Below are 20,635 nucleotides of genomic sequence, written 5' to 3'. Positions count from 1 at the left end.
TCAGAGCCTTCAGCTGTACTGCAACTACAGTTTGTGTCTGTTTGGATGTTGACAGATTTCTTTGATGGAAAAGAAAAGAAAAACTTGCAAATGTCAAAACACAAGGGGAGCAAGGCTTCCAGCAAGGACAGATTAATGGTGGAACAGCGTATACATAACACAGTTCAACGGAAGAATCCTGCGATGAACATTGGGAACCAATGAGCATATTTACTGAGGGAGAAGTGGAGAATGACCCTGAATAATTAATCAGGAGATCAAGGAGCTGGATTTAAGACAATGAGGAAGAGAGACTTGTTAACACAAAAGGAGATGAAATAATACACAAAGAAACTATCCAACCAAAGGGGAAGGTCTAACAGAGATATAACAGAAATGTTTCCTCAAAAGTACAAAGAACAGAACACAAGTATAAACTAAGAAAGTAAACCTAACGGAATGAACAAATGTGGCAACACCTTAAATATGTTAATGAACACAGAAATTAAAAGGACATGCCAAGACCTGTAAAGCAAAACAACATGTATATTATAAAAGAAAAACAGGCAAGAATGGAAATCCCAAACCAAACACCCAAGGATCATGAGACCTGAAGTATTTGCAGTCAATCAATGAAGAAATATAACTGAAAAATACTCGATTCAGAAACACACCAGATTATCCAAACTGCTGGCCATATAAGGAGTTTTTATTGTGATAACACCTGGGAAGCCTAGCTAAAATATATCAGGGAGGGAACTATGTGTTTTCAAGGAATCAACAGCTGTACAATGTTTCAGGAATTCAACAGCATTGTCAACACTCTTGTGTGGATATAATTTTATTATATTGAAGCTCTAACATAGACTAGTTCTAGCTGGTTTTCTCCCAGGCTTGTCCTGTATTTAGCGTCATTCACCTCCCCTTAAACTCTGACCAGCTTGCTTGTCCCTCAAAAAATATACCCATATTGTGAAGATGCCGCCGCCATATTTCACAGTGGTAATGCATGTGTTCAAGGCGATGTACATGTTGTAGGTTTGCATGATACATAGCATTTTGTGAAAGCTAAAATTTTTAATTATACTCTGCTGCTCCTCCAAAGTTTGTATGCCGCTCTTTGCAGCTCCTCTAATGAATGCTCTCCTTGCCTGGCATGTAAGTTAAGATGAATGGGCGTGTCTTGGTAGGTTCCAAGTTGTCCCAGACCCTTTCCATTTGTTATGATTTTTGTAGCTGATGGGTCAAACAGAGCTATAAAATGCAAACAGGAAATATTGTTTTACAATCTTACTCTGCTTTAAACTTCTCCACAACTTTCTCCCTGACCTGCCAGCTCTGATTGTTTTTGAAGCCGTTTGGTTTTTATTGTTATCACTTTACAGGTTTTTATGTAAAGAAAAAAACATTATTAAAAACCGTTTGGGGAGGGTAAGTTTTGATTTTGTTGGGTGAAATGTACACGGCTTGCTTGTTACTGTTAAGAGATGAACTTGTTATTGTGGTGACCATCAGGCTGATCATCAAACACATGAATCTGAACTTAAAACCCCTTTAAAGGGGTGTAGTTACAGGTTACTACCATAAAAAGAAAACACAAAAAAAAAACAATAAAAAAAATATAAAAACTGTCAAAACTATTGTCCTGATAGTATTTGTTTAGCCCTTTGGAAGCCTGAAAAGAACTTTGCACCGGGCGCAATAAACAAACATAGACATTGTTGTGCGGACCTATCAGAAACCAAGATGATGACAATTGACGCAGCTATTGTGAGAGCCAGTAGACTGTGCTGCAACGCCGTATTGCTGTCGCTGTAAGGAAACCTTCTGTTCACACCTCCGCTGGGTGTTTGTGACTCACTTGGCTCCATTGCTTCTCCTTGTTTACTCATGGCGCTCATGCACAATGTCATTCTACTGATTACGTAGTCTTATTATGGTAAATATACACAAAACCACTTCGCTTACTACCAACCAGTAAAAACAAAGAGTTAACCACAGAAATAATATATAATAACCCAACAGGTGGTATAATTTAATTAGAAAACCTTTGTGTACAACCAGAGTGAGCCACTGGCTTATAAATGTGTAAATTCACAGTAAGTGATTAGGCCCCTTTCAAACTTTCACCACAACTCTCCCCACTTTGAAAAGCAGCGTGACAGAAGATTTGCCGAAAAGAGGATTTCTCTTAACAGAGCTGCAGAGGTTTGGATATCTCAACATTTGGAAGTAATTTCCCAAAGGGCATGTTTGGCTGGCTGTGATTATAGTTACTCAGCTCATTTGTAAAGCTCACAAACTTCATCAAGGTCCTCTTGGCCGAGGAAATTTGGCATGATCACTGTGGATGTTGCTCATCGAATCTATAACTTGGGTCAGTTCAGAGCTGAAGTGAAATTGCGTTGTTTACAATATGGGAAAACGTAAAAGTCATCTGCTGTCATAGAATATACATTCAGATTATGTATTTTTGAAGCCAAAAATTCGGCAGTAAAAACACATAAGCAAAGCTAATAATCCACAACACCTCCTTTGAGTGGCCTGTTGAGCATCAAGTGAGTTTTATGAGTTTGACAAAATAAATTTGACTCCATGATACAAACTTTTTAACTGCCTCAAACGTGACAACAGTTTCACATAAAACCGATCTGAGTTCATCCTTTTTAATGCTGGCACCATGACTGAAATGCATTTACATGCTTTATTGCATCATTAGCCTGTTGAAAAGCATCTCAAGATAATTACATTCAGAAAACACACAGCTGGAAACACATAAGGGGTGTTCTTTTCTGTCTCTTTTACTGCATGTTTTACCATTGTGTTCACACTCAAGTGAGATTTATTCAGAGCAAGAGCTGCATGTATTTGACTGAGTCAAATATTAACATCTTTACTTTAATACCGGCAGAGCATTTCATTGTATGTACAGTTAAAACCAGATATTTTCATACACTCCGTGAAAAGACACATAGCTTTTTTTTCTCTCACTGTGGAACATCATAGCTGATGAAATATTTCTTGTTTTAGGTCAGCTAGAATTACCAAAATTGGTACTTGGTACTAAGAATGCTGAGTTTTTTTTATAGCTTTCTTTAAAATCAGAAGTTTACATACATTTCCTTTGTATTTGAGGATATCTTTTCTACAACTTTGCACAGTTGTTTTCTGGAATTTTGGCCAATCCCATCCTGGCAGAATCGATATAGCTGAGTCAGATTTAGAGCCTCCCTTCATCAACAATACCTTTTTAAACTCTGTGCCCAAATCTTACCAATAGTAGGGCCTTCTATCGTCCACTTAAAAACATTGACTTTGCCGTGTTTAAGCCATTATACAGTCAAACTCAAACAAGTCAAGCTAATTTAGCACTATAGGGTAATTATCACATTGACTTGTTATTAACTTTTATACTTATGTCTTGAAATCGTCATATTTCCATATGTTTTCCCCCATGATACCATGTATTTTATGAGATGCACAAGTCCCTTCTGCAGCAAAACATCGATCATACAACAACGATCATTATAGATGCATTATAGACACATCTTCAAGAGTGCATTTGCAAACTGTAACCTGTCATATCCACAGAGCTGTGTGGGCATGTGAGTCTCTCCTCACCTCATCTCATTGCAGGAAGCGACTAGCAGGTGTTTCGTGTGATTGCTTTGCTTGCCCCCCTTGGTAGTGAGGTCTACCTTCTTCTGCGTCTTGAACTACCTGGAGTCCACACATTTACCTCTTCTGTCGTCCGTTCTACTGGAACCTGTTTCAGTCTTCTGCTTCCTTGCTCCTTGTCATTGCTGGAGAAATCCTCTCAAAATTCATCTTATAAATCTTCTCACTGCTTCTCTGACCCGTCCTCCTGACAAAGACCGTCTGGGTCCCTAAAACAAATTATCCCTCGCCCACCCTCCAATGCTCCTTTGTTCCTCAGACTTCAACTGTGAAAGAAAGCAACAAAGGGAGCCATTACCAAGCTGCCGTTCACCTTCAGACTCTGTGGGTATACTTTCCACCCCTTTGGACATCAAGCACCACCTCGATCAATAAGTATTCACTTCTGACAATATTTAAACAGATTTTTTTTTTTATTTCAAGCCTCAGACATAAATCACGTACTTCCGCTCCTCGGTGCCAACCCAGAAACCTGCTGTAAGCCTAGAAGAACCATCTACTTTTCCAATAGTTTCAATCGACCTTTAAAAACAAAACTTCTCATCTGTGGTCAGTGCTAGCACAAGTTGTTTTTGGAGTACTGACTTCTTCCTTTCCGAGTGACCTTTCAGCCCAGACCAGTACAGGACTCACTCTACGATGGACAACAACATTGTTTTACTTTAGCCCATATTTTCACAAAGCCACAAGGTCAATTACTTGCCTTTTGGAGCTGCTTCATACGTTCTGCATCAAAACACGTCATCTCTGGGACACAGAACGTATGATGACTGGACATTCCCATGGTGTTTGTGGTTGCATAACATTTGTTTGAACAAGATTAACGCTGAACGTGAATTCCCAGAAATTGTGCCCATGGGTCGGCAAGACCTGAATAGATGTGAAATTCTCCTCCTGTGTATGTAAACTTCTAAAAAAGTAGCTATTTGAAAATATCGTCTTTAATAATTTTCCATTTGGCAGACAGAAATAATTCTGTGTATCCTCTGGATTTTCAGGAACAGCTCAGAGACCACCAAGGCCCAAGCTTATTATGAACCTTAAGAACGTGGATCAACAGTGTTGCTTTCCACAGTGAAGCTAGTAAAACATTACAATGAACCAAGAGGGTACTGATGAAGAAGAAAAAGGCACCTGCTCCAAAACGTAAGGGTTTTTGCCCTTACGTTTGGCTGAAACTCACAGCTGGCTACATGGATAATCCAAATTGCTTCTGGAGAAAACCTCCATGTTCCGCTAAGACAAAAAGGCAGAACTTGAGCTCGGCCACATTGGCAGTATGTTTGGGGGAACAAAGGGAAGGCTTTCACACCTGAGGACGCTTTATTAATAATGAATGATAGTGGCAGCATCATGCTGTGGGATGTGTCATCTTAGGTCATGCAAGGTGGAAGCAATAATAAGGAAATTGTTGAAATTTCAATACAACTGAATGTAGTAATAGACCAAAGATCCAATACACACATTAGAAATAGTTCTGTAACCGATAAAGGGGGCTAAAAGAAATTCCACATAATTGCTCTACGTGAAAAAACAAACTAATATTAATGAGCTAAGCCGGTTCTGCCGAGACAAATGGCCAAATATCCTGGCAGAATTATCCCAAGATCTCGTTTTGGGCTTATAAGTATATGCAAGTCTTTTTATTCACCCATGAGCTGAAGTGGGTCCCGAAAATCCACAGTAAATTTAAACTTGTGCACCAAATTTTTAAAAGAACAAATACACCATAGAAGCCAAGAAATGTATGACTCTCACTTCTATGATTAATGCATGTAAAGATCTGACCACAACTGTATGCATGAGATGCATTAGTAGCCCCTATTCTACGTGCTAAATATAGCAGGTTAAAATCAAGTGCAGCAGCTGAATTTAATCAGATTAGGACTAAATATGAAGCCTCTTGTTTTTTTATTCTGTTTTTTATCAGCGTCTGCTGTACTCTTTATGAAAGGACCTACTCATGTATACATTTTGAAAGGTTTTCTTGTCGTAAATTAGACAATCTCTACATGATTTTTCATGTGATCTTGTTGACAAGTGAAGCAAGTGATCACAAGATCAGTCATTTGAATTGCTCCTCATTCTACATAAATCAGATACAATACAAGACTATTAGCTAGAATTGCATGAAAACCAAAGAATAAAAGAAATAAATCTACTATGGTTAATTTTTTTTTTCTTTGCAGTTTCTGGAAGTAACACATACTCCTTGAACCTTTTTACATATTGGCATGTTAATACCGCATATTTTCATTTGAATGTTCATGTGAATAAATCAACGCAAAGCAGTGCTCTATTTTGAAGTAGAACAAAAATTATGGGTCAAAGAAAAAAATCTGTTTTTTTTTTTATGTGCCTGTTACCTGCGTACCTTGTATCCACTGCAGCCAGAACCAGCTCAGCCCACACAGCCCTGAAAAATGGCTCCAACTCCGTCAGACTGAATGAAGTTTTCTGAGTTTAATTTATATCTGAGCTTTGACTAGGCCATTCTTTGATCTAACCCACCCCCAGTGTGGCTCTGACCGTATGCTTAAGGTTGCAGTCTTGCTGGAAAGGGAGCCTCCTCATTTTTATGCCACATAATGTTTTGTCTGTAGGTCAAATAGTACATTTTTAGTCTCATCTGATCAAATCACTTTCTTCAGGTGTTTGCTATGCGTCCTACACTGCCTGTGAGAAACTGCAAACAGAACCTCTGATGGTTTTCTTTTTGCACCGGATTTTATTTAGGGATACCAGAGTCCAGGGATCTTTAGTCCTTGAATAAAATTTAAACCGAGCATAATTGTAAATCCACTTCACAACTATGCTTTAAGCCCAAACAAAATACAATGGAAGTAGTGGTTTTAACTTGATAAAAAAAAAAGCTATAGGTAGGACTACTTTTGTTTAGCACTATCACCACAAATATGTTTGTAATTTAATATAACTGTACCGAAATGTATAGTTTTCTCAAAGTTGTGCTTAGAAGTACAGCTGTGCTTGCAAGACTGTTCAAGGTCGAAGAAAATCTCCTTATAGTGTAAAAACCAAAGACAAAAACATGTTAGAAATGTACTTGGTTGTAAAAAAAAAAAAAAAAAAAAAGAACCTGGAAACAGACTTGACGTCGGGTGTTGTTACGTTTGTTTTTTGTTTAGCCGTCCCCACAGTCCACAGAGGAAACCCATCCCTGGTAAGTAAAGTGCAACGGGGTGGGGGAAGTGTGGGGGGGGTGTTCACAATCGAGGCCTCTGTCTTCTGCCCTGTCATTGGTCGCAAAGAAAACTGGATCAGTTTAAAAGCAGGGGCCGGTTTCTTTCCCCCTTTTTTAGGCGGCACAAGCCCTAAAGGAGGGACTGACACTCAAAAGCTGCTGAAAGATAACAAGAGTTGGTTTTCAGGATGCCTGCGTACTCCACCAACATGAGGCTGAAGTTCCCCATCCTGGCCTTGATTTTGGAAATTATCACCATAGCCCTGTTTGGTATTTTTGTGGTCTATGACGATGGGAAGGGTCATGATGCTCACCAAGATGCTCACCAAGATCCTCACCATGGTGATCACCATGCAACTAACAGCAGTGAGACGTCACCTATGGATCTGTACCCTAGTAAGTGACGCTGATGGATGCTCTTGGATGGATTATCCTGCCTTAACTCTATCCAGGTTGCACTGCATGAGTTGCAGCATTTTAATTAGCAAAAGAAGCAGGGGAAAAACCTCAAGCTGTATGCTAGTCTTCTGACCCAAGGTGAAATATGGGAGGTAGCTCTTATTTAACAAAAAACTTTTAGAGATAAGAGCTGCGTGAGCCTAAAAAAAGGTTGCCTGTTACTTTTAGAGGAAAGTCTTTCCTTAATTGCTTTAGCTTTGACTACTTGCAAACACACACGGAAGCGTTTGAAAGTCATTTCTGGAGCAGTCTGGTGAAATGAGATAAAAACATGCACAGGGTTAATTTTCTCTCTAACAGTCAGACAGATGCAGCCGAGAGGTGAAGGGGATCCAGCAGGAGAAAGTGTGGTCTGTGGCAGAGAGGAGGTTACATGTGATTTGCATTACTATGTCACAGAAGTAATTATAGTCAATCGTAAGGTGGCCAGAGCAGCAAATTACAGCTTCTGGTGCTTGTGAAAACCTCATTTATATGTGTTTTGAGTGCTTTGTGAGAAGCACTGAAGCTACTCTTTGCATCTCAACTACTTATCTGCATGAACATATACAGACGTTGCATGTACAAGTTGCTGTTTGGTCTGCAGATGACTGGGTGGGGCAGGTGTGAGGCTCAGAGATTAGCTCAGTCTCAAGAATTTGGAAAACTTATGACGGTTTAGTTTTAACGTTTTTTTTAAAAAAAAATCAAGCACTTTTCCTTTCCAACTTTATATCAATTAGGGTGACAGCTGAGCTAAATATCATGTTTCAAGGCTTACTGTGCTTTAATTATACTTTTCCTTCTTCAGAACTGAATTCATGAACAGGTGAAATATACTTAAATATAAAAATTCATTCAAATCTTTGGGGCCTGGCTCAGGAAAAAGTAGAAAAATCATTAATTCTGCTTGTGAAGGTGATGCAAGAATCAGTTGTGAGACTTTCAGACTTCTGGCTTGTACTTCTAGACCAGGGGTGTCAAACATACGGCCCGCGGGCCGGATCCGGCCCGCCAAACAATTTAGTCCGGCCCTGTGGCTAAATGCATTATCATTATTAAAAATATATATATTTTTTTTTTCTTCAGTGTCCTGTCTGGCAATGTGGCAATAAGAATTGTTGTCTTAATGGCAAAAACAGCTCATCAGATTTGATTTTCACAAGTGGAGCAGTACTGTTTTTGCCAAAGTGCTCCACTTGATTTATGAATGTGAATAATTTTATTATGATTCATGTGGGGAATATCTCAAATGATATGGACACTACAATGGGAAAGTAGGAGAGGAAAGGAAAAACAAGAAGAAAAAAAAACAAAAGGTGAAAGAAGGAGGAGATAAAAGGAAGAGAATGATAAAACAATTATTGAAAAAAACATGTACTTCGTTTAATTGAAAATATGCAGTTCCTAAATTGTCCACGAGGGGCGCTGTGTTTTCATTAGCAGATTAAGCTTCAGGTGTGGGAAAATTTTAATAATTTCTTAATGATAAAAACAGATAAAAACTGATTTTTATCTGTTTGATCTATTTTGTCATGTACGACAGTGTTTTTAAGTTACAAAAAATGTGAATAAATGTTTTTCAACATTGTATGATCACTGTGATCAGTTCTTATGCATAATGCACTTAAGTAAATGTTTAACTGAAAAAAGTATTGTTGAAATTGCACATACTTTTCTTAAAAACGCTGAGGTTATTCATAATATATTGTGTAAAAGTTAAATTAATTTAATATAAAAATCAAAAACAAGTCCACATTTATTAGTTCTATTTAATCTTGCAATGAGTTTACTCGTGTGGCCCTCTTGAGATCAGATTAAGCTGTATGCGGCCCCTAAACCAAAATGAGTTTGACACCCCTGTTCTAGACCCACAATTTGACACAGATACATATTCAACAATTATTTTAATCCAAGATAAATCTTGCAAAAATAAAATTCCCCATTTTATGCAATCGTGCAACTTTTCAAATTTTAATGGGAAATGAACAAGAAAGAGCAACTATTTTTGCACCACTTGCATCACTCTTCGCTCAGCTCTCTGCAGATGCTCCTTGGGGGGATTCTCTCCTGTCTTGGCTCACCCACGCAACGTTACCTAACTTCTGGGCGTGTTGCCACTCACTGTGGCATCTAACCAGTTTCAATTCACAGGCATCCTCAAACTACTCCTCACTGTACCGTAATCTCTCGTTTCAAGCGAAGCGGGTCCGAGTCACCCAGCTGGTGATCAGTAAGGAGTCAAAGGAGAAAACCTGAGAGAAAAACAGGTCATGTGGCTTTAAGCATAAATCAGATATGGATATCTACACCTCACTGTGCTGCTGCAGATGTTGAGCTCAGTACTGAAGCTGCTGATAAACAGACAAGATTAAAAGAGGTTAAGAACCTTTTATCTAACCAAACGCACAGTGGAAACTTGCAATTAGCAAATATTGAGTAGGAGCATGGTTTGCATAAACACTCTGGTGTTTCCATTCATAAAGTATGTTATCTTTTTTCCCTGTTTTATAAGCTTTTGAAAGCATTTTAAATAGGCTTTTACACGTAAGGATCTCAATATTATGCGATTATTCCGAAAACTGTATTTTTTCGTACAGTTTCAACATCTGGAAAAATCCTCTTTTTTCATTGGACGTTACAGCTTGAAGAAATAGTTGTGCTTAAACACAGGACTAGGAAAGTAAAATAACTAGAGGGAAATGCATGTTTAGAGATAATCCCAACAAACAACTAACTATAACAAGACAGCTTAAACATTGTTTCAGCTGTTGGGAAAATCAATAGTTTTCTCCTACTGTGTCGCATATTCTACCATCTTTAAAAAAAAACGCTACTATTTGGAAAGCTTCCTTTGGAAAGGTTTCCTAAAGAGGTTTCAAGAATAATAGTAAAAACTGAAACTGATGCTAACCTAATTTCAAAATGTTATAGTACATAGCATTGGAGCACATGCTTTAAAAAGTATGGCTTGGATAAATTCTTATTGAACTTAGTTCACAAATCCAATATGGTTGTCTTGTGCAAAGAAATACTGAAGGTATGAGAAATCTAATTTCTTACTTACTCAGATGCATATGTGGTATCTCTGTCAATTAAAATTTTGATCCAGAGATTGAATACACAAGTTAAAGATGAATAAAATATAATAAAAAGCTTATTTTAAGTGTAGTGATTGGTTTCTATAAGCAAGACAAACCTATAAACTGCCTCCTAAATATGGTTGTTCTTTAATTAAAGGATTGAAGCAATATTTGTCCATCCTGAAGAAATCAAATGAACGTTAAAGAATTATGCACAATATTTTTGCTCATTAGTATAATTTAAACAAACTTATCTTTGCATCATATTACAAATAAAATGAATGGTAAACACCTTGCATAGCGCTTTAACTAGTTTACACTAGAATCAGTCATTCACCCATTCACACCTTGACAGTGGTGAGCTATGTTAGCAGCCACAGCTGCCCTGGGGCAGACTGGCTGTCAAGGAAAAACTACCATGTGCAATAACGCACAATGAGGAAACTACCATGGTATAAAACCATAATTCAGACATGCAAAAATGCGTTGGCTTAATGAGCCAACTGTAAGGTTGGCTCATTAAGCTTGGGCCGGCTATGCAGAACGCAGCTGTAAGAATATTCTGCTGATTTTCCAAGACTTCAAATGGAAAACCCAAGCAAAACCCTTTTGACAAGCTGCCAAAACTTGAACTGAAAGGGTTTCCCCAACTTCATGATCCAATATGGCTGTCTCACGAATACTTGTAGTAGAATTAATTGTCTGCAATGAGATACAAATCAGTTTACCTTAATGAATCAACTGCACCCCTAAGACAATAAAAAGTGTTGTACAGTGTTTGAATGCAGGAGAAGTATATTCCAGTCATCTTGTAATTAGCATTTGCTTCATTGTTTACTATTTACATCAGTATAGATATCTAGCTTGCTAGCTCGCTAGCTTGCTAGCGGTTTTCCAGGTTGCAACTGGAACACGTTTATTGGATGCTTTGTTATTTAAGGTCAAATTTCCAACTAACAAAACCATCTGAGAGCACAAAATTGTTGTTTGAGTACCTTAAAAAGGAGTTCTAATGAGTTTTTTACCGACCCATGGATGGTGAATGCATGGCACGGCAGCTTTTGGGTCTGCTGTGTTTCGCTATTGATCCCTTTATTACTATTTTACAGCATTAACCATGGGTAATTAATGTGGTTACTGCTATTTTAGTGTTTAAATGTCAATAATGTTTTTTAGTTGTTTGTCTTTGCATTTGTCAATATGTTATCAGACACAATTTTTTGGCCAGGTTAAGTAGCTTGTTGGAGCCTCTTTTGAATCACACCCGCCAATCTAAAAAAACATTCAGCTCTCAAAGACGATGGACTGTATGTTACATGGATTAGAGGGAGTTGAAAAGATCGTGGGCATCTCTTTCTTGAGAAACTGTGGAGCTAACTCTTTACTCTTGTTTTCGTTCTTTATACCCCTCTGAACAGCAGTGGCACTACCACCCAACTCCCTGTCCAAACACTCTTATAGCCATAATATTTTGTTAATATAAATTTAAGCCACCAACGGACTAGTGAGTGAGTTGCAAAATCAAATCAATATTTAAGTCCGACGACTATGTATTTTTTATTTACAATCGATCATATCATCTATAAAGAATGAATGGACAGTAGGACCAAAACCTATTGCCTTGGGATTATGTGCCACACCAAGATTATCAGTGGCCTCTTATGGCCTTTGACTTTGAAAACCTTAACATGCACAGAAGTATGGAATTTGTTTTCCTGTCTGCATTGCATGCATTGCGCGTAAGAAAAGCTGTCAACACGTTTCTCAAGTCACTTAAGAGTTTCTTTAAGGAGGCAGAAAGTATGTATCTCTAGACCAGGGGTCGGCAACCTTCAGCTCCAGAGCCACAAGGGGCTGTTTGGACCTTCCACATGGCTCGTAATTACTTTGACAAAAAAAAAAAAAATGTTTCTAAATATAGATATAACAAAAAATGCATTGTTAAGAGCTTTTTTTCAGTTTTTCATGGACAAGTTGCATTAAATTTCCACTACAGAATGACACTTAAAGTACCGGTAACACTTTTTAAATATATTTCTTGACATTAGGGTGGAAACTATGTACTTTTTTTTTTACATCATAGAAAAAGTTCAATTGTTTTGTTTTTCTTTATTTCAAAACCTAAAAAATAGATATGCAATTGCAGTTCTTTCAAAATAAAGCTATCAATTCAAGCAGCCAAAAGGAGATGTGGGAGCTCAAAGCAGAGAATGGGTGGAGGTGGTTTGGGCATCTGATCAGGATGCCCCCACAGCACCTCCCTTTGGAGAGTTTCCTGCCACAGCCCACTTGGAGGAGACCCCAGGGAAGACCCAGAACCTGCTGGGGGGATAAGAAATCCCATCTGACCCCTTAGGATCTTCCAGAATGAGCGGGAGGTTGTCGCTGGGGATCTCTGGGAATACCTCCAGGATTTATTGCCCCCATGCCCTGATCTTGGATTGAAGGGATGAACTGCCAAATTTCCAAGAGTAGATATTTATCAAATAGTATCAGCTGCCTTTTTTTCCCAAAAGGTTATGTAACATGCAGCTCTAAGCAAGTTTTATTTAGCTGGACAGAGAGAGAAATGTCTCTTTCCCTCTCTGTCTCACAAACACTTGTCTCTTGGGCTGTACATGGTGCAGATTATAGATGATTGAGACTACATCATCTATTCATCTAGAGCAAAGGAAATGAGGCCTATTGTTTCCCAGCCCACATATCTCCTCCTTGATGCGTTTCCCACATGAGAAGCTCATCATATCAAGCTTAAAGGCTTCAGGGAAACCAGAGCCTGACTTCCTGTCTGATGATGAGGAGTTTTGAAAGAAGCAGCCCGTTCTGTCTAAATTCTCCCTAAAAACTTAACAAACTGACTTAACTCTGCACTTGAGGAGCATTCAGTAGTCTTGATATTCTTACTCTGGAGAGTGCCACATGACAAAAACACCACTGTTTTAGTCATTTAACGCATTTCTTCACGCTTTAGGAGTATATTAGGATCGCATGCTCTTCATCAGAGGTGCCACAGACCAATAGAGCTAGCAAGAAAGCCAGAACAGGCTTTTCCCAGAACACTATTCATGGTGGGCTTAAATAGGTTTCTCAGCTAACAGGTCACTACAATGACACCTCTGTTGAGAAACATGACTCCTGTTAAGTTAACCAACTTTTCAAAAAGTCATTTAAACCCAATAACCAGTGGGATACAAGGACGACAATCCAGGACAGCAAAATTGAAACTGAAAGCAGCATTTTTACCTTGATGTGCTTAATTTGATTTGATCATGTCCCTCAATTAGCAGCAAAAGAAGTGACCTCTCCTTTTTCTGTCCCGTTGCAGTGTTTCAGGATGTTCACGTCATGATCTTCATCGGCTTCGGGTTCCTGATGACGTTCCTCAAGAAATACGGGTTCAGCAGTGTGGGCATCAACCTGCTGCTGGCCGCCTTCGGCCTCCAATGGGGGCTCCTCATGCAGGGACTGTGGCACATGGATAAGGGCAAGATTAAAATGGACATTTTGAAGTACGTCTCTGAACCGATGCAGTCGAAAACATAAAAACAGGCTTTTTAAAAAGGATTTTTAGGCCGCTGCGTACTACATGTTATATCTGTATTTCTACCCCCTGAATTGCCTCACATTTTGTCACATCACAGCCACAATTTTCAATGCTTTCGATTGGGATTTTATGTGCAGGATCAATTGTGAGATGAATATTTTGCTTCCAATTATTATTTTTATTTTTTTTAATACAAATTAAAATATTCTAGCATGCAAGTTGCATTCAACCCATTAACGTTTATAAATATAATAAAGTAGTTTCTGTAGGTAGTTTATTTATAAACATAAATAAACTACCTACAGAAGCCACGTGACCGGGCCATCTCAACCAAGAGCCAATTAAAGGAGAAGTTTGATAAGGAAAACAGTCAAGAGGGACAAGTTAACTCTGGAGGAGCTGCTGAGATCCACAGCACACGAGGAAGAATGTTGGTGACAGGACTATTACTCGTGCACTCAAACCTAACTTTGTCGATATGTAGCAAGAAGAAAGGCGTTGTTTGGAGAGCCGTGAGACGTTGTGTTTGTAGTTTACCTCAAGCCGTGTGGGAAATACAGCAAACAGGTGCAAGAAGGTACTTTAGTGAGACGAGATTAAATGTTTTTTGTCCCACATGTCGAATATTATGCGTCTAGGAGATTTAACACTGCGCACCACCCATACATCATTAAGGCTAGGATGCTTTTCTTTTGCCGCAAAAAAAGGAATATGAGGATGGTTGGTGCTAACTACAGAGCAATCTTGGAAGAAAACTTGTCAGAAGGCTGTAAAAAAGGTCGGAGCCTGGAGCAGTCACTGGACAAAAACCATTAACATACAGTCAGACCTGGAGTAATTTAGATCAAATAAATGTTGACTTGTTGGAATGGTCCAGTCAAAGTTCAGAACTAAGTTCAATTGAGGATGGCGGCAAGACTAAGCTTCAAAAGAGCGTGTAATGTCTTCATTCTGTGGTTGGACCAAATTGCTCCAGACATGCAGCTCATCAAGGCTAAACACAAATTCACAGGGTGTACTCCGATTGTGCGGGGGTAGTGAGCATGACCCATGTACGGAGGCCTTAGTCCATGATGCAGCTGACCCGGGTTCAATTCTGGCTGAGGTCAGCCAACTTTGAAAAAATTATTCACAAGTGCAACAAAAAACCCAAAAACACAATATTGAAAAACATAAATTCACATCTCACTTTGCTGAGTATTCTTTGCAAAATATATTAAAACCAATTTATCCTTTTTCTTCCATTACGCACTGCCTCATACACGTTGGTCCTATCGCTTAAAATCCCCATAATTTGTTGGGGTTTTTAATGTGACAAAATGTAAGAAATGAAAAATCATGGGATAAATAATTGCAGTTCTAAACATTAAGATTCCCATTTTGCCACAGAATGATCAATGCAGACTTCAGCACAGCTACAGTCCTGATCTCCTTCGGTGCAGTCCTGGGTAAAACCAGCCCCGTGCAGCTCCTCATAATGACCATCCTGGAGATCACCATCTTCTCCATCAATGAGCACCTGGTGGTTTCCATTCTGGGGGTGAGTTTATAACAGTACATGCTAAAGATTACCAAACCAATCCACCTGAAAACACTGTGAAACGTCTCATTTTACAGGCTAACGATGTTGGAGCATCGATGATCATACACGCCTTTGGTGCTTACTTTGGCTTGGCAGTGGCTCGGGTTCTTTACCGACCCGGTTTGAGAAACGGACACGAGAATGATGGCTCTGTTTATCATTCTGATATGTTTGCAATGATCGGTAAGAGAAAGTTACACTGTAAACAAATATTTTGGGCACTATAAGGACGACCATAAGGTGATTTCAAGGGTTTTCCATCTGTCTGAACAGCTTTTCATAACATTTACCTTCTCAGTTTCATTTCCATCTCTGTTTTTTTTTTTTTTTTTCAGCTGTCTGATAACAATACATACTCTAATATGAATTTATCACATTTGGACACTTTCACTCTAATGCACAACACCTGTGAATAACAAGAATATGCAATCAACATCGTGTGGTTTGTGCTCAGTCCTTCTGCAGATGCAGCACTTCTGCCACCAAGTGGACACAAACAGCAGCGCAGCTTCTCACCCAACATCCACTGCTTGTTTGTCTTGTAAATTCTTTGTCTCATCAGCATGAATTCATTTGCTTGTTCTGCAGGGACCGTCTTCCTGTGGATGTTCTGGCCCAGCTTCAACTCAGCCATCGCTGATCGAGGTGCCACTCAGCTCACCGCAGTGATCAACACCTATGTCTCCCTGGCTGCCTGCGTGCTCTCCGCCTACGCCGTCTCCAGCCTGGTTGAGCACAGAGGAAAACTGGATATGGTCAGGCACCTTGCACTCATCTAAAGTAGTTGACTAAAAAAGAAAAAAAAAACACACATTTATGGACTTATTCTCATTTACATGCCTTTATATTAACACAGGTCCACATACAGAATGCCACTCTGGCTGGTGGCGTTGCAGTGGGAACTTGTGCCGACATGCAGATCCAGCCATTTGGTGCCATGCTGATTGGTTTAGTGGCTGGCATCATTTCCACCCTGGGCTTCAAACACCTCTCTGTGAGTTGAAAACAAGCAATAGCTCCAGTAAATTGAGGCTATATTGCTTTAAATGTAAGAGTCTGCTCAAGTCGGTTTCGTTGCATGTGAAGACTGAATATGTGATCTGAAAGAAGCAATATTCTTAAAGTCTAGCAAGTCCTGGAGGGACACTCAGACACCCATCTTCCCAGTAACACTCTCAAGATCCTGTTGGGAATCCTAAGGTGCTTCAGGTGCAGAACTGTCCTTTCAGCAGGTTTTTGGGTCTGCCAAGGGATCCGCTCCCAGTGGGGCGTTCCCAGAAAACGGGAGGCATAGGGAGCATCCTGAGCAGATGTCCACAACAGATTCCTTTTTAATTCAAAGGAGCAGCAGCTCTTAAAACTCCTGCTGGATGAAGAGGTTCCTCTCAAAGACTGAGTGGAAAGACCCAAGAGAGGAAGCTCATGTCAGCTCCGTCTGTCCAGCTTCCATAGGTGATGGTTTAAAGGAGACAAAGCAGCAAATTAAGAGCTTCACTTTTTGACTTAGCTCTTTTTTCATCACAACAGACCAGAACAGTGATCCCATTGTTGCAAAAGAGGCCCCAGTCCGTCTATCCACGTCACTCACCCGGCGTCGACTGTGAACCAGAACCAGATCCGGCTGAGAATCGTGTTCTGAAACTCGATGCGAACAACTCCATTGCATGCTAAAGTTTGTGAGGAAACCAATAGAACGGCGGCAACCTTAAAAAATAGCCACGAACAAGACAACTAAGAAGGGACGGCCTTGGTGAAGTTCAGCTTGCACTTGGAACAAGCTTGATTCTGTGCCGAGCATTCAGACACACCTGTTGCTTTGGTTATAAAAGTCCAGATAAAGCATGAAAGCATCCAGTTGCATGAAGTTAAATAATCTGTAGTATTTGTTAGTGGGTTTCATCAAAGTCTACCTTTTATAACAGAGAATATTTGATATTTTCCTTCCTCTGCAGCCGATCCTGGCATCCAACCTGGGCATCCAAGACACCTGTGGAGTCCACAATCTGCACGGCATGCCTGGCGTCCTCGGAGGACTGGCTGGCATTATTGCTGTGGCTATGGGGAAGGCGGCTAAAGGGTAAAAGATACTCCATAGGTAGTAATTGAAACAACCCCTCACAAATTGCTTTGAAATAATGTTATTCTCCCTTGATACGTTAGCTCTGCAGCCATGCAAGCTGCTGCCCTGGCTTCGTCCCTCGGGTTCGCTCTGATCGGAGGTGCCATAACTGGTGAGTGGGGATGGAAGCTGGACTACAGAAATGTACGCACACAGAGATGAATGCTTTATGATAAACGTTGCCACTTTCTTCTTCCAGGGTTGATAATGAAGCTGCCAATCTGGGGACAGCCTCCAGACCAGAACTGCTTCGATGACTCTCTTTACTGGGAGGTAAGGATTCCCGTTCTGCATTATGAGCTCTACATCACACATCATTGTTCTGCAGTCTCTTCATGACGCTGCTTTGTGTCTCTCACAGGTTCCCGAGGAGGAGGGGGAGCACGACGGAAGTCTGGCTGCTGCAGAAAAGAACAAAACAGAAGCTTGAATAGCGACATGTCGTCCCTTCAGATGGGAAAGAAGGCACAGAGGGCTTTCTTTTATAAGCTTTGGCTGTCAGACACATTATTTTGATCTGAAGAAAAAAAACACAATTTAACACCACATTCTCATTCTTTTTACATGTTGTATGTACAAAGAGATCTATAGAAAAGCTATTAGTTATGAAATCATTGTGATAAAATGACACGTCGGACTCAAAAAATAACCTCTTACACCAAAGGTTTTGAAGAAATATTTTAGAATTATTATAGCAATCAAAGCAGGCAACTTCTCTCCTTCACTGCTGCAACGTGGCTACTCTTATAAGCTTTTGTTAATGTAGTTTTTGTATTTTAAAGATACTACATGTATTTTTTTTTTTATTCTATTTTATTTTAATATGTATGTAAGCTGAAACTTAAGATGAAAAGAGGAGGATTTGTATCTGCTGCTTCATTTTACCTCACTGGAGCCCAGTTCTTTTGCGAGGAGCCAGAGTCCAGCAGTTCGCGCTGACGCGGGCTGGGATGGTCGCTTCACCTTCATATAGCTAATAAAGCTTTATATGTCTTATCTTCTGTCGCTTTCCAAGCGTTTCTTGTATTTCTGAGGACTCTTGTACTATTTAGCATGGAATGCCTGTTACAGACTAAGCTGTTTTTATTCTTAGTAAATGTATTTTGACATTGTGCATACAGCTTGTGTATGGATCGACAAGGTCAGTTTTATCAAAGCTAACAATAGCAACCGGTACAGAGAATTTGCAGTCATTTTTTTTTTTTTTTTATCAAAGTTATTACATAATTTTTAAGGTTTAATTTTCTGTTTTTTTTTTATTTTATTTCTCTGTCTTTGTTTCTCCATTAATTGGTTACTGTAAGGTTCTGTTTTAGTCTGAGTCTTTAAAAAAACAAAAACAAGAATGCGACAAACCTCAGGTGTTTTTCTCAGTATGAAAGCTTCTCCTTTTGTTTGAAGCGGCATGGCACTGAAGAGCTTTTTAATTGCATCTATTTTAAAATCCTAGACTGGTGGCTTGATAAAACTGACTACAAATAGGATTTATCAAACAGATACAGCTGTGCTTCATTATCTGTCCTACCTTGAGCCACTGATATTTCAATATATTTTCCTTTCAGTGGGCATTGGCTCCTCCTTGTACAATATACTAATACAGTCATATTAAAAATGTTTTTGTACAATACTCCTAATAATGTGCTGGTTTATTTCATCCATGTGTAGAATTTAAATTAAAAAAAAGTTTTTCTTTACTTCCACCATCTTGCTTATTTAGTACCATCACTATTTGACCAGAAATATATCAGTTCTTTGAAATCAAGTGTGTCCAGCACACTTGTTAGACTGCAGTGCAATGTCTTATATACATTTTAATTATTCACATGAAATTCAGCTGAATAAAAAGTGTAGCAGTCATTCTTGCTAGGTAAAAAGCAGGTAAAAAATAAAGCAGGTGGAAATCTGTGCACGCTGTTTCTGGAATCTGTTCATGCAGATTTCTCAGTAACATCTGTCAGATGCATGGCCCACAACTGTGTTATTTTAGACCCTGTGTAAAAAAAATAAAGTTGTATTACGAGTTGTGAGATGTACTGATTAAAACAAGGCAGTGCTTTAACTTTTTAAAGCACTTTGCTTTGTCACTGTACTGAATTGTGCTATACAAATAAATTTGCCTTGCCTTGCCTTTATATGACAACATTTCCACAGAATTTATATCGTAGGTGTGGGCCATGCATATAAAAACCCTTGAAGGATGTCACTTAGTAATCTGCATCCATGGATGCACAGAGCGCAAAGTTTATGCACATACTGCAGAAATTGAGAGCACAATTTAGTAATCCGTGTGCACAGATTGCAAAACCGAGCGCACGGTTTAGTTAAGCGTGAGCATGGATTTCCATCTGCTTTGTTTGTTTTCTTTATCCAGTGACACCTTACGGGCTGCGTACTTTGAAAAATACTGAAATACAACTATTAAGTAGCTGGTTTAATAGAAAAACATCTTGTATAAGTAATTTTTGAAACAAAAAAATTCTAATAATTCTTCAATAAATGGAAATATTTGTTGACCTGAAAATATATATGTAAACAGATTTCAAAAAGCACCCCAGAATTTGGATAAAACTGTGATTATCTTTATTTAGCGTTATTTGTATTTACTTTTAATTTTTTGATTGTAGCTTTCTTCATATAAGGTAAAAAATACAACGATATGTTATAACTGCTCTTTGGACTAGCATAATTTGCACCAAAGACCACAAAAAATGTATTATGATATTTCAAATAAATTTGAGCAATGACTAATATAGGATAATGTAGTTATTAATTTGCTGATGTTAGTAGGTAAATATTAATAAATGTAGTTTTATCACAGAGGTTCCTCCCAAAAAAAGTTAAAAACAAAGCAAATGGACTTGTTTTCTGTAGTTTGAAGACATTTCGCTTCCTATCCAGGAAGCTTTCTCAATACAAAAAGTTTGGAATGACCATGACCCGGATGACTGAGAATCTTCACCAGCATATCACAGAGGTTATATGTTGATGCTTTTAAATGAATAAATACGCA

General features: G+C 38.9%; 1 protein-coding gene across 1 annotated transcript; it reads left to right on the top strand.

The window, feature by feature from the left end:
• The first annotated feature begins 6,963 nt into the window (after positions 1-6,963).
• rhag (Rh associated glycoprotein) lies at positions 6,964-19,252 on the top strand. The gene is made up of 10 exons (XM_012869075.3): positions 6,964-7,255; positions 13,706-13,889; positions 15,314-15,464; positions 15,542-15,689; positions 16,095-16,261; positions 16,363-16,500; positions 17,459-17,583; positions 17,667-17,737; positions 17,825-17,898; positions 17,987-19,252. The coding sequence occupies exons 1-10, from the start codon at positions 7,048-7,050 to the stop codon at positions 18,053-18,055; spliced, it is 1,335 nt and encodes a 444-aa protein (XP_012724529.2). The 5' UTR covers positions 6,964-7,047; the 3' UTR covers positions 18,056-19,252.
• The last annotated feature ends 1,383 nt before the right edge of the window (positions 19,253-20,635 follow it).

Source organism: Fundulus heteroclitus, chromosome 15, assembly GCF_011125445.2.
Source record: "Fundulus heteroclitus isolate FHET01 chromosome 15, MU-UCD_Fhet_4.1, whole genome shotgun sequence".
In the NCBI taxonomy this organism is placed as follows: Eukaryota; Metazoa; Chordata; class Actinopteri; order Cyprinodontiformes; family Fundulidae; genus Fundulus; species Fundulus heteroclitus.
The sequence above is the reverse complement of the archived record's forward strand: the minus strand, read 5'-3'. Positions and strand labels throughout refer to the sequence as shown.

Coding starts and splice junctions, on each gene's coding strand:
- rhag (XM_012869075.3), top strand. CDS start 7,048: ATGCCTGCGTACTCCACCAACATGAGGCTGAAGTTCCCCATCCTGGCC. Junction 7,256..13,705: donor ACCTATGGATCTGTACCCTA/GTAAGTGACGCT, acceptor GTCCCGTTGCAG/TGTTTCAGGATGTTCACGTC. Junction 15,690..16,094: donor TGATATGTTTGCAATGATCG/GTAAGAGAAAGT, acceptor CTTGTTCTGCAG/GGACCGTCTTCCTGTGGATG.